At 36.1% G+C, this 13,142-nt stretch overlaps 2 protein-coding genes across 4 annotated transcripts in view; one reads left to right on the top strand and one right to left on the bottom strand.

Annotated features, from left to right (window-relative positions):
- Positions 1 to 6,317, top strand: part of LOC117110248 (regulator of G-protein signaling 9-binding protein-like) — an 11,507-nt gene extending 5,190 nt beyond the window's left edge. Inside the window, exons 4-7 of the mRNA XM_033252882.1 lie at positions 1,379 to 1,497; positions 2,170 to 2,311; positions 4,190 to 4,340; positions 4,736 to 6,317. Of these exons, the coding sequence (XP_033108773.1) occupies positions 1,379 to 1,497; positions 2,170 to 2,311; positions 4,190 to 4,340; positions 4,736 to 4,858 (535 nt within the window). The 3' untranslated portion in view covers positions 4,859 to 6,317. The remainder of the gene's footprint in view (positions 1 to 1,378; positions 1,498 to 2,169; positions 2,312 to 4,189; positions 4,341 to 4,735) is intronic.
- A 285-nt stretch (positions 6,318 to 6,602) lies between these two features.
- On the bottom strand, positions 6,603 to 13,102 carry LOC117110247 (transmembrane protein 186-like). Of its 3 annotated transcripts, none has more exons than XM_033252879.1 (2): positions 12,977 to 13,102; positions 6,603 to 10,982 (listed from the first exon to the last, which is right to left on the bottom strand). In XM_033252879.1, the coding sequence occupies exon 2, from the start codon at positions 10,885 to 10,887 to the stop codon at positions 10,123 to 10,125; it is 765 nt and encodes a 254-aa protein (XP_033108770.1). In that variant the 5' UTR covers positions 10,888 to 10,982; positions 12,977 to 13,102; the 3' UTR covers positions 6,603 to 10,122. The 3 variants fall into 3 exon arrangements, with proteins under 3 accessions (XP_033108770.1, XP_033108772.1, XP_033108771.1); XM_033252881.1 differs by having other exon boundaries at positions 13,013 to 13,038; XM_033252880.1 differs by having other exon boundaries at positions 12,853 to 12,986.
- Between the last annotated feature and the right edge of the window lie 40 nt (positions 13,103 to 13,142).

Raw genomic sequence — 13,142 nt, 5'->3', positions numbered from 1 at the left:
ATAGTAGTCCTGTAAATAAATGAATAAAGAAATTGTGTAATAAAATGCCTCTGGCGGGACTCGAACCTGCGACTTCTCACTGTCAAGGCGAGTGTCATAACCACTAGACCACGGAGGCTTCATGGTTGAACAGATTCAAATACCACCATATAACATAAATCAAGGTAGCCGTTAACACTGTTAAATCATATATAAATCATCAAAGAAAGGTAAATACAGTGTTCGAATAAAGGACTTAATAAATACATCGATTTATATATGATTTAACAGTGTTAACGGCTACCTTGATTTATGTTATATGCACCTATTTGTTTCTAGCCGTACCTATTGTGTAATGGAGTGTATCTGGTGGTATTTGAATCTGTTCAACCATGAAGCCTCCGTGGTCTAGTGGTTATGACACTCGCCTTGACAGCGAGAGGTCGCAGGTTCGAGTCCCGCCAGAGGCATTTTATTACACAATTTCTTTATTCATTTATTTACAGGACTACATTCTTTGAGAGCTATACTACACGATGTATTTATTAAGTCCTTTATTCAAACACTGTATTTACCTTTCTTTGATGATTTATATATGATTTAACAGTGTTAACGGCTACCTTGATTTATTATATATATATATATATATATATATATATATACTGTACTTTGCAGATAATAGATTCATAATATTACTAATATATTTAACATCTTTGGTTAAACCTGTAAAACAGTAAAGAATTGAAATTGATTGTAGCATTATTTAGTGTCTGGTTCTCCAATAATTGATATTGATAGAGCGTCTCCTAACATTGGCAGATCTGAGGGGTGGGGGATCAGAGGGTTGTCCTGACCTTTTTTTTTTGTTACAATGGGAAAATTAGTAGTCAGGAAAGCTCATTTCCCATCATCTAGAAATCAAAATTTTCCCAGGGAAGGATCCCCAACCCCCTTTCTTTTTTGGGTTCATCGATTCATGGCAAAAAAAAAATACATATGCAACCACTAAATTACTGGTACACACATAATAGGCCTATTTACTGTAATAAGAATGAGAAAAATTTACCTGATCGTCTTCAAGAGGGGAAAACCTTGAATTTTGAAGTCATTAAAAGACACGTTAGAAGTCTGGAAAGCTCACTTAAAAAGAAATCAAATTTTTTTGACCACCCCACCCTAAATTTGAACCCAGATCCGCCCTTGTCCTAATGTTGATAATGATTGGTGAGTTAAAAGACTGAGCGGTTAAGGCAGGGGCGCTACACCCTATAGCCATAATATTGCATAATATAGCCTCTGTTGCCCTGTGGTTTATGAATCCTATGATCCTTTGCAGGATGTACCTTTGTGAATGTAAATGATTGTCTAATTGATGTTTTTATCATTTTGCCAACAACAGTAAACAGGAGGGCAGTGGTTATGACAGGCTGTGGCACACATTTTCGGCGTGTTTGGAGGTTTTGGAAAAGCACATGAGGAAGTCTTTGGAGTTAGAACGATCCTTCCCGATGGTGAATGGTAAGAAGCCAGTCACTCACTGTGTCCTATGGCTGTCGTACAATGAATCCAACCTTGCTCCCCGTGAACACTAGACAGCGCGATGGCGCCTGCTGATTATCGGTGGCAGTTTGAATGGTTCGTTGCATGCTCGTCGTGTTGCGTTTCCATGGAATTGCATCGGCCGATTTGGCGCACCGAGTGTCTGGCTTTACAGAAGCTTGTGTTTCAATAAATTATGTTATTTAAAACTGCCACTAGAACTGCTACTGCACTGTTTCAGCTACAAATGCATTGAGTAATGCTTGGAGTAATGCTTTAATAGTTAATAGTATTATTAAATATGGTTTTTATTCAATCAATCAATTTAAAGGGTATATATAACAATTATCCTCAGTGGCGGATCCAGAAATCGAAATAGAGGAGGGATTTTCGCAGACAGAGAGCGCATAGAAAATTTGTAATTGTGGCACCACTAGATTGCTGAAAATGGCACTCTCAGACCTAAATTTATGTATAATTTTCCTTTTTTATCCATTTTATTTGTAATTTTGAAATATTTACTGACTCTGCACAGCTCTCCCTTGAATCTGTCTTTATTAATTTGTAAACCTTTTAAAATTCTTGTAGTTTTTTTTTATGATACTTATTGAAAACCTTACAATATTACAAAATGATGTTGTTATAATGTAGGTTCAACGATTTCGTTGGTCATTAATACTGGACTTTCAGCACCACTGGTGCTTGATAACATTCCTGTAAGTGTTGAAAACTTAGACTCACCGCTAGTCACCAAAAAGAATATTGAATTGAAGGAACTCAAGAGTTTAGAAAAGTAAGTAGCAAGTTTAAACGAAGTACTGTAATGAAATACTTTGTTTATTTATTGAATATGTGAACAAGTAATTATTTAAATGTTTATTTACTAGTATTTAGAATATTAAAAAGGATCACAAGTCATAATATGCAATACAGTACAGTGAGCACTACCACCGAGAGGGGAACATGTGGGCCAATGCCCCGGGGCCTGGGACAAACAATTAAGAAATAAAATAAGGTGTATTTGGGAAAACAAAATTTTGAACGTCATTCACATGCTATGTCTCTAATCGTCAGAATTAGGCATCTAAGTACATAAAACTTAGGGGCTGTGGGGGGGGCTTTAGCCCAAACCCGCACCAGAGGCTCTGCTATTGGGTGCTTCAAACCGGCCCCCGGTCCTGAGGCCCTGGCAGCTTCACTGCCCTGTTGCCTATGGCTGCTCTCCATGGCTCTAACAAAGAAATGCAATTCATTCTAATATAATGCAATAAAAACTTTATTATCCAACACAGGAAAACTCTTTGAATTTTGTTCTATCGTTGGGCCGAATCCTCCTTTTCAAGTGAACCCTTGTGATGAGCCCAACTACCCCTGTCCTTTGCATCAAAAAACCATTAAATTTCACCACTAGAATTCCTCACTTCCTGATAGTGGATAGTTACTGGTATCTTGCTACTTAGGTAAGATTACAATAAAATTTTATTGTCCAATGTCACTAATGGAAATACATATTTTTCCATTTGAAGTAATAATAAAACATTTTTACACAACTGTGGTACCTAGTTGCTAGTTCTATTTATGTTCAACAAAATTTTGCCCAATGCTAACCATCAAATTAGATTGAATAAAATAAAAAGTTAAAAATTAAAATATCATTTTTCTGAGGGAGATATTAAAGACAAAATGGTAAAGTTATATAACTGCTGTAGTAAGCATGCCAGCAGAATTCCTAAAAAGGTCTTTTGGACACTGTACATTAATTGTAATAAAGATGATAGTCAGTATAAAGTTATCATTATGAAGACTTAGGTCACACTCTATCCCAAGTATTAAGCCTGGTTCTCACGATAGACCTAGTATCCGGATCGAGAGCTAACCGTTAGCGCTAACCGTTACCGTTAGTGTGAGAATGCCCGATCGGTTAGCGCTAACCGTTAGCAGTATCTGGATACCGCTAACGGTTAGCAAGCGCTATCGGTTAGCACGTTGAGCGCGTTTCTATCATCAACCAATCACACATACGCGTTTACAATTTCCAGTTTCTTATTGGCCAGTGATTCGATCATCATATTTTTGGTATCCGGATCGGGATTTTCTCGTATGGACGCATGGCAGCTAATGTTAGCTGCTGTGTGAGAACATAGCCATAGAGTATTATGAATAGTTTCCCTTAGAAAGGGTTTTGGTGTATTAAAGAAGAAAGCTCTGTCCACATGGTGAAATAGTATCTGAAACACATTCATTTAACAAAGTGTACCAGCATTAAAATGTTGAGAACATCCACAGTACAATTCTATCTACGGTAAATGTTTTTCTAACATCGCTTTCATTATCATCACTGTCATCATCGTTGTCATTAATTATATTACTTTAGGTAGCCTAGTTAAGAAAACCAGTGATATTTTGCAATCATGTACTTATTGCAGTCAAACATATTTTGTTCCTAGAACATGTTCCATATATGTAGATTCTGAACTGTAGGAATTTTTGATTGGATTTTGAATAAATGGCAGCCATATTAGATCTCATTAACTCCAATTTAAGTCAAATGCCTATTTGTTAAAGCTTTAGTACTGCATATTTTCACTAAAATTAGTAAAAGTATAATAAATATGGACACCTTTCTCTTAAACATGAATTATTACTGTATTAATTAACTTTCATTCTGTAGGGAAATTCATGACCTGCGGGAAATGCGAGGCGAGATGCAAAGGAAGGTGGACGTGAAGCCCTGGATGATTGATCCTGTTTCTGATAGTAAATTTGAATGTACCAAGTCTCAGAGTACATTGAGTGAAGAAACTTCAACATCTAATGACTCGGTAAGGAATGCTTTCTTTGTGTCGTGAATCACTAGTTTCTTGGTACCTTTATTACTTTATTAGAAAACTAAGCTTGATATAAGCCCTATTCTCATTGACTGTGGAATTAGGTTGAACATGTTTGTAGAAAATTATGACTGATGATAAACATTGGTCAATTAACTTTTTGATGCATTTACATTGTATTTTGATAATACTGTCCCTGTTCTATTTCCCTATAAAAGTGCACTTTCTGAAGAGTCTATAAGCTGTGTAAAACATAGTTCATATGCATGTATTTAAGTCAAATGCCATATATGCTCTTTGGAAAAGGGCTGCAGATTGTCTCCCTGTCAGGGGTGGCACTAGCAGGGCCATGGAGGGCTGCCCCTACAATTTTTTTCTGTGTTAACAAGGTAGTGGATCTGAGTGCACCACAAAGGAACAGGTGTCTGTGTCAGATGACAATCGCTGTGATGTCTTTTACTCTATTCGTTGCTATCATTATGGTTTGTGTTATACTCATCGTTAATGATTAAAATTAGGGGTTAATGTGTTAGGGGATGTGGTAGGGAGCTTTCGATTTGCACGAAGACGTGACTCTAGAATGGATTCACTCATGCATGACTGTCCTACATTCTCTCCACAACATATATTTGGACACATACTATCCTAAAATCCACACGACGAGGAGAACTTAATGTTCTCGCAGGCGCAGATGAAATATTAGTGACATCATTACGTTCTAGATTCTACCGTGTCGTGAAATCGAAAGCTTCCTAATTGCGTAGGGTGTGGGTAGCAATAATCTTTGTTTTAGTTCAACCATCTTTGTGTTCTTCATCCTGCTTTAGCTGTGAATTACAGTACATTCCCTCAACAAAAGTCTCCAAGCAATACAATATGAAAAACTCATTTGCAATATCATCCAATGCATAATACTTACATCAAACAGAAATATCAAATTACATCATTTTCAAAAATTAGTCACATTTAAATCAACTCTGAACCACATAAGTAACTTAGCAGATGATGCATAATGACCAATTATTAAAGTACTTTCAACTAGAATGTATTTGCAAAGAATATTGAACGGCAAGAGATCCAACTTTCGGGGTTTCGTTGAAACGCAATTCCTATCTCAAAATGTACTATCATGAACTAGAGGGCATGCTTCAAAAGAATGTAAAAGGTGTTCATAAATAGGGCACCCCCTATCTCCTGGTAGTACTTTTTTTAGCATTTCACTGCGTGCATACCAAAGATCTTATAAACACAAGATGGCGTTCTCCGCGATTTACATGTAACAAATAGAAGCGTCGATTTGGCAGAGAAAAGTAATCATTTTTGGGAGAGGGCGTCCTAGTCGTTGCCATGAATCTGAGATAGGGTGTTCGCTTTACGCCAAAGTTCGTTACCAAGTACTAAAGATAGGGCGCATTGTAAATCGGACGCTTCAAATTGTTACGCGTAAACGTAAAGTCGCACAGTGTACGCTATAGTCAAAGCAGTCAAAGTTTAAAAGTTTTCACTTTTGCAAGAGGGCGCCGTACACTTCTTTATTACAGAATTTGCACGCGGAAATCACGCAGAACACTATCTTTGTATTTATAAGATCTTCGGTGCATACAAAATCAGGGCAGTGGGACCTCCTTGCAATTCTATACTCTTTGGTGTTGGTCGTTATTACTTTCGTCAGTTTATAAATGCTACATTATGATACTAATTTGCAATTTGATATGATATTTTGTGATGTAAATCGCTGTCTACACTATCAAATTTTATGTGACAAAAAACTGAGATATACCCATATTTGGGTGTACTATGACACCATCATATATGGGCACAAAAAATGTTATAGTGTGGATGGAACTTAAAAGATATACTGTCTATTTTGAGTTAAAAAAATAAAACGCAATATTTAAAAAGTTATCTGCTTTCAATTAATATAAAAACTTTGTCCAGACTCAAATTTTCTTTGACAAAAAAACTGTTGTATGCCCATATATAGCCATGATGTGATGTCATCATGACCATATTGAGGCATTTCACCTGTTTTTGTCAAATAAAATGTGATAGACTGGATAGGACTTTAGAAAGAGAAAATATATTTTGTGCCAACTTGCATGTATAAATAACTAAATAAATCTGTATTCTTTAAAAAGACCCTTAAATTAATAGGTAGTTAACATAATGATTTTTATATGAAAAAGTGTGTAATTCAACATTTATTTAGCTTTTTTTTATCCCTGCTTATTTCTTACTTATTTTTTTGAATTGAGCAATTATTATTTTGAATTGAATTTTTGAGGTTTCCTCAGATTTCATTACAGTTAGTGCATATTTAGTTGACTTTAGTAGTAGATAACACACTGAAGCTTATATACCAGACCTACCAAGTCAGAATTCAGACTGAAGGTATCGGGGGTCCAGGGGATGTTGTCACAGTTGCGAAATCTATTTTTATAAAATTGCAATTTTGACAGTCAGATGTGCCCCCCCCCCATCTGCTATGTCTCTAGATCTGTCATTGGAATCTAATATTTAACTACAAATGTAAGATATTTTTTTTAATTAAAAAAAGGATACAGTAGCTAATCAGAAATACCATTGACAGTAAATGGTGCATGTCCAATTATTATATAATTATTTTGAGTTTTTGCATCAGGAAAATATCATAAGAGTGATGTTTTGCCCTACCTGACGTGTTATCGTACCAAATACTCAGTATGTTACCAAATACTTGTGAAAAAATGTTTCACAAGTGATTTGGATGAGAATCGAACCCACAACCTCCAGATAACTAGACTGGTGCCATAACCACTAGACTACCGAGCTTGCGCTTGGTGACTAGTGTTGAATCCAATCCCCAAGTAGCAGCGGGTACTGAAAATACTATTTCAATGTTGCGAAATTGTTTTCGCAAGTATTTGGGAACGTAATTAGTATTTGGTACGATAACACGTCAGGTAGGGCAAAACTTCACATATTATATATAATTATTATTTTTGCGATAAAAAGTAGGATATGTTTGATTATTATTTCGTTATGGTATAGCCTTGACCAACAGGAGTTTATAGTGTAGCTCAATGACAAAGTGTACACAAACCAACATCATCAATCGATGGATGTTTTAAGAATAAACTTTGGACCAAACACCACTTTGCTAGACAAAAGCTTTAGGGCATATTATTTACCTCTGTGGAGGTATTTTTTACCTGATGTGTGCGGATGCTCCACGGTGCCTAGACTTATTGAAAGAATTCCTCAAAATGTATTTCCCACAGTAAACTTGAAAGTGCAATATGGTATTGAACACAGTGTTGGTGCAAATGTTCTACTGATGTGGGTATAAGCCTACACTCTTGAGCCTAAAATGTTGGGGTGGCCGGGGTAATAATCTTGTCTCTTGGGACCTGATAATGCCAGTCAGTAGTGTGGCTGTATTTAACAACCTCTGACAATCTGTGGTTTACATAATATGACTAAACCACATAACATCTCAAGATGAGTATAGAGCATTAGAGAGGCCCAGGCAGAGCTTGTTCAATAATTATTTTAGTGTATGACCAAAGACATACAAGTCAAAATATGTACCCAAATAGTCAAATATTATTCCACATAAACCTCAGTCATTGTAAAAAATGTAAGGATTTTTCTCACTAACTCACGAAAAACAACTCCACTCATTCTTATCGACTTGGTTACGCAGCATTTGGTAGTCCAAAAATATCAAATGTGTTGGACAGATACGGTGAGAAAAATGCAAATTATATGTGCAACAAGCCTTACTGTAATTAACAGGCTTAATATTAACCTAATTAGAAAAGTCACAAGTTTAGAACCATGTGCTTGGGCCTTCCATGTTCCTGAAATTCACCCTCAATAATTCTTGTTTTTAGCAGACAAAACAACCTTTTTCTTAGGTCTATGGTTTGGCTATTTTTTAAATTTAGGCAAAATATTTCATTTCATGTCAATGCAATATGTTTCATGTTTGGTTGTTATTTAGAATTTACTGTGGCATACATATGTAGACATCAATAGAATTTTAAGGGGTGGCCTTATACGCGCATCAGTACAGTGTTCAAATTGTGGTGTATTGAATATTATATTTGTAAATAAGATATTATTTATAATTTGTTTCTTTAAGTACAGTATTATTTTTTATATAATTTCAAAAAGCAATAGTTATAAGTGTAGCAATTTATACTCCATGAATTTATATGCCTTGAATTTTTCATTGTAAAAATTGTATCGTGTAAACAAATCTGAAGATATATATTGAATCACACTTGTTAAATACTGTAAAAATATACTGTAACACTAGCAAATTATTAGGTGTTATTTGTGTAATGTTTACATAATTTATCATAAGGGAATGCTGCCCTCGCTATCAATGAACAATAGAGGTAACAGTAGTATAAAATTGGTTGCATAGTTGTGAACTTATGTAAAAAGGGAGGTGCTTCCTGTTTTACACATCTGGGGCAGATGCAGGGGGCAGGTGCAGATGGTGCAATCGCACCCCCCTAAATTGTGCTATTATAATACCTTCCTGTTTTACAAATCTGGGGGGATGCAGACGGTGCGATCGCACCCTCTAAATTGTATTAATAAAAAGAATTGTATTGTATTGTTGATATGAAGTACCAGTAAGATTTTTAAGGTATGAGAGTGCAATTTCCAGGCACCATATTCTCAAAATTTTCTCACCTCATCCTTAACCATGGTGGGGTTGAGGTGGTATGCAATCATCACGCACCCCCTACCGACAAATCCTGCATCCGCCCCGGCACATCCAACCGTGCAGTATAAGAACACTTGATATGGATAGTATTTGCCTGTAAATAAATGTGAAGTGCCAGAGATTTCCTGATGGAAACCATAAAGATTCCTCCCTGTAGAACTGAATAATGTGTGTGAATTTGATTATTTGTCAAGTAGTATTTAATAATCCAAAGCTATAATAAATTTTCCCTCAAAACCTGTATTCAGTACAGTAATAATAGAGCTATCAAAAGAGTTGAGTGTACTTGTAAATTAATAGATTGTACCCTTTTACACATTATAAATTCTTATGCATTGACCTTTAAATTAGCTGGTAATAAATTTAAGGATTTTTGTAGTAAAAGGTCTGTAAATCAACAACAAATCTTACAGATTTGCATATACTGTAATTGGAATTTAATCACTAGTTACTTGATCTTTTTTAAAATGAGATGTTTTATTTTTAATGGTTTCTATAGTATTCATGCACACATGATATAGACATCTTTAAACAAATGGTCATTGGGATAGTGTACAATGGTCACTGCATGACAAATATCTAAAAATGAATGATATTAAGTAGATTTTTATAGAGTAATTATGGTTCTATTTTTATTGATAACAAATCATCTGTGGTTTTATTGGTATACAATAAATCTTGATCTTGCAGACTACAGTACAATACTGTGTGTGTGTTAGATGTGTTGTTTACCTAGCATGAAAAGTTGATGGGTTTACACAATATTTGGAATGGAAATGTAACTTATAATGGTTAAGATGCTGAACTTTACCCCATCCTAAGGTCCACATCCTATACCAAGATAATTTTCACAAATATAATGAAAATCGCATCCCTCATACACTACACAATAACATTTCTGTCAGATGTTTTGATATGTTTGCTACCCTGGTTGAAAATAATAGTCTGTTCCAGATGGGCCAGGAACAAATACACTGGTACCTATATGCTATTCTCTTGCGTTAATATAAAAAATGTAGATAACACAGAAAATGTACTTCTCCAACTGATTTATTAATTTACTGTGGTTTCTGGTTTTCCAAATATCTCATAGAATATCTGCTCATTTAGAACCTTTCCATATTTTAAAGAGAAATAAAAGTACTTTTTAGATTCAAAAGTCTGAAATTTTCGCATTAGTATTTCCTTGGAATCTCCAATTTCTGAAGCAGAAAGCACGTCCTTGACATCAACAACAAAATTCTGGCGCCGACCCCAAAAGTCCAAATGACTGACTTTTAATTTTAAACAATTTTGGTTGATATACATAACCCCAATGATCCGTCTTAAATATAAACTCATACAGTACAACATTATAAGGCTAAAGTTTGCTGCACACAGTGGAAAAAGGAACTGAGCATCCGTTATTAAATCCATATACTTCAAAATTCCCAAAGGAGGAACAATCCCTACCACAAAAATTGTCTGTGCCAATTTAAGTCTAGACAAAAAGCGAATATGTTGTATGTAAGGAAGGCGGTAGATGGCTTTAAATTCTACATCGTTTCCAGACGCTGATGGATGCCTTTCCTGAAAGTGTGGATTTGTAATAGAAGTTTGTGAAATTAGCTGCTTTGGCACTTGTACTCTTGGCAGATGATAATACAGAGCTCTCTCAACAGAAGTAACTTCAAGTGTGGTAGGCCTACCACTGGTTCTCTTTCCATTCTGTAGTCGATGATAGCCACTCAACAGCCTTGTGGTAGCAAAATTTACACTTCTATCACGCTTCTTAATGAAACATAGTGACACATGCTTAAGTCTTGATGGATGTAGCATTGCCAATCAACTTTCCTACCTCCACATCATAGGTCACAAAACAAACTCCTGGGTAACGTCTGTATACTGTAGTACTTGTTTTCTTTCATGAAATTCTGCAAAGGACATACAAATTTTAAAAGATATAATTTAAACTAGTACTGTACATAAATTATAGTTTTATGTCTATTCTCTGGATAGTGATTCTGCTATCGTAATGAAAATGACAAAATGTAATAATATATCTACAGTTCAGTACTGGAGCCAATTCCTGTATATTTCGTGAGCATTTGGTTTTTGCAGTTTTTTCCATGCTCTTAAATCAAATGATGTGGCAAAAACAAAAAACAAAAATTATTCCTGCATCAATATTTCCTAAATTTTTGACGTGGACAGGAGTGATAACCTAATAATTTTTTCTATGTGCCCTAAGTATTATAATTGAGTGGAAGATACCTCAGAAACTAGCTCAAAATTTTGCAGAAAATCGCTAGGAAAATAGGTTTGCAGAATTGTAACTACTGCATAATACATTAGGCCTAGTTATTATATTAGGATTCGGTCAGTCCTGGGGCAAAGCCTAATTTTTTGCAAAATCTGACCTTATTTTCTGAAATGTAGACGGATTTCTGGGACTAATTTTTGCATGTAAGATATATTTCCTGCGCAGCCTTACTTTACAGTGAGGACTAACGCATCTCCTGCACATTCTGCATTATCAATTGTCTTCTGGAAAATATTAATAAGGAACCTTTTTTTAGTTAGTATTAAAAGCTCATTATTATTTATTCAACCAAATCTCCAAACTTTGGACCCTAGCTACCGCCTGAAAAGTAGGCCTAGCCTAAGTTAACCTATGCCTACACTTTTCCTAGTCTAGTAGACTAGAGGAATGCCAGTCAAGTCTCCCCCTTGTAAAGTCGCCCCCTTGTCAAGTCGCCCCCTTGTCAAGTCGCCTCCTAGCAAATTCACCCCTTTGCAAAGTCGCCCCCCTAACCAAGTTGCCCCCTTGACTAATATTGAATATTATTATTAACTAACCTTTGAGACCGTTACTTACTGTAGAACTTATCTAGGCCTAGGAGAGAGCTATGACGTCTGGTTCGTCTGTGTGCTTGTTCGGCCGTAAGATATTCAATGCCCAAAATAAGGGTTATTGTATGGAACGTTGGCCGTAAGATATTCAATGCCCAAATAAGGGTTATTGTATGGAACGCCGAGTAGTGTACATGTAATCAATGCGTGAATTAGATATCACAGTGCAATGTTGGCCGCAGGTACGTTAGTTGGTATATACTGTACGTCAGTATACCCACTAACGTACCTGTGCCCAACATTCGTCAAGGGGGCGACTTTGCTGGGAGAGACTTGGTTAGGGGGTGACTTTGTGTAGGGGCGACTTTACAAGGGGGGGGGCCAACTTTACTGGATCCCGACTAGAGATAGAGGGCCCCCAGAGGGCTAGCCTAGGACGGGGCCTAGCTAGGTAGATTAGATACAAACCAAAGATCTTATAAACACAAGATAGCGTTCTCCGCGATTAATGCGTGGAAATTCTGTAATAATGCATGAACAGCGCCCTCTTGCAAAATTGGAAACTTTTGAACATTGACCGCTCTGACCATGGCGTACGCCGCGCGACTATACGTTTACGTGTAACAATTAGAAGCGTCCCATTTACAATGCGCCCTCTCTTTAGAACATAAGGAACAAATTAACGTACTTTGGTAACGAACTTTGGCTTAACGTGGACACCTTATCTCAGATTCATGACAACGACTAGGACGCCTTCTTCCAAAACTGATTACTTTTCTGTGCCAAATCGACGCTTCTATTTGTTACGCGTAAATCGCGGAGAACGCTATCTTGTGTTTATAAGATCTTTGATACAAACCTAGGCCTAGCCTAGAGGGCCTCCTCTAGGTTAGGCTACTAGGACTAAAGTAAAGGCTAAGTAAAGTTAGGCCTAGGCCTAGTCACACACACCCTGAGTCTACGACGATACGATCTCCGATTATTACTATAAAAACAAAGTTAACGATGAATCATTATATGATGACGTTATTTGTTTATCAATAACGAATTTACCGGACGTAACTATTTTACTTACAACAACGCACGTTGATTTTATTTACTGTAATAATACCTGTGGACGTGTGTTTATGAATCTTTAGTTAAAGGGTATTTTTTAATTACATTTTTGTAGCCGATTCATGTCGAACCACCAGAATTCCGTTTTTTACCATGTCAGGCCTACAAGTTTTTTTATCAACATT

This window comes from Anneissia japonica, unplaced genomic scaffold, assembly GCF_011630105.1.
Source record: "Anneissia japonica isolate Jap-2015-1 unplaced genomic scaffold, ASM1163010v1 scaffold673_len1821605_cov196, whole genome shotgun sequence".
Taxonomy (NCBI): domain Eukaryota; kingdom Metazoa; phylum Echinodermata; class Crinoidea; order Comatulida; family Comatulidae; genus Anneissia; species Anneissia japonica.
This window is presented reverse-complemented; position numbering and strand designations above follow the sequence as displayed.

What these genes read in the sequence shown, in the direction of transcription:
- LOC117110247 (XM_033252879.1), bottom strand. Translation starts at nt 10,887, where the DNA reads ATGCTACATCCATCAAGACTTAAGCATGTGTCACTATGTTTCATTAAG.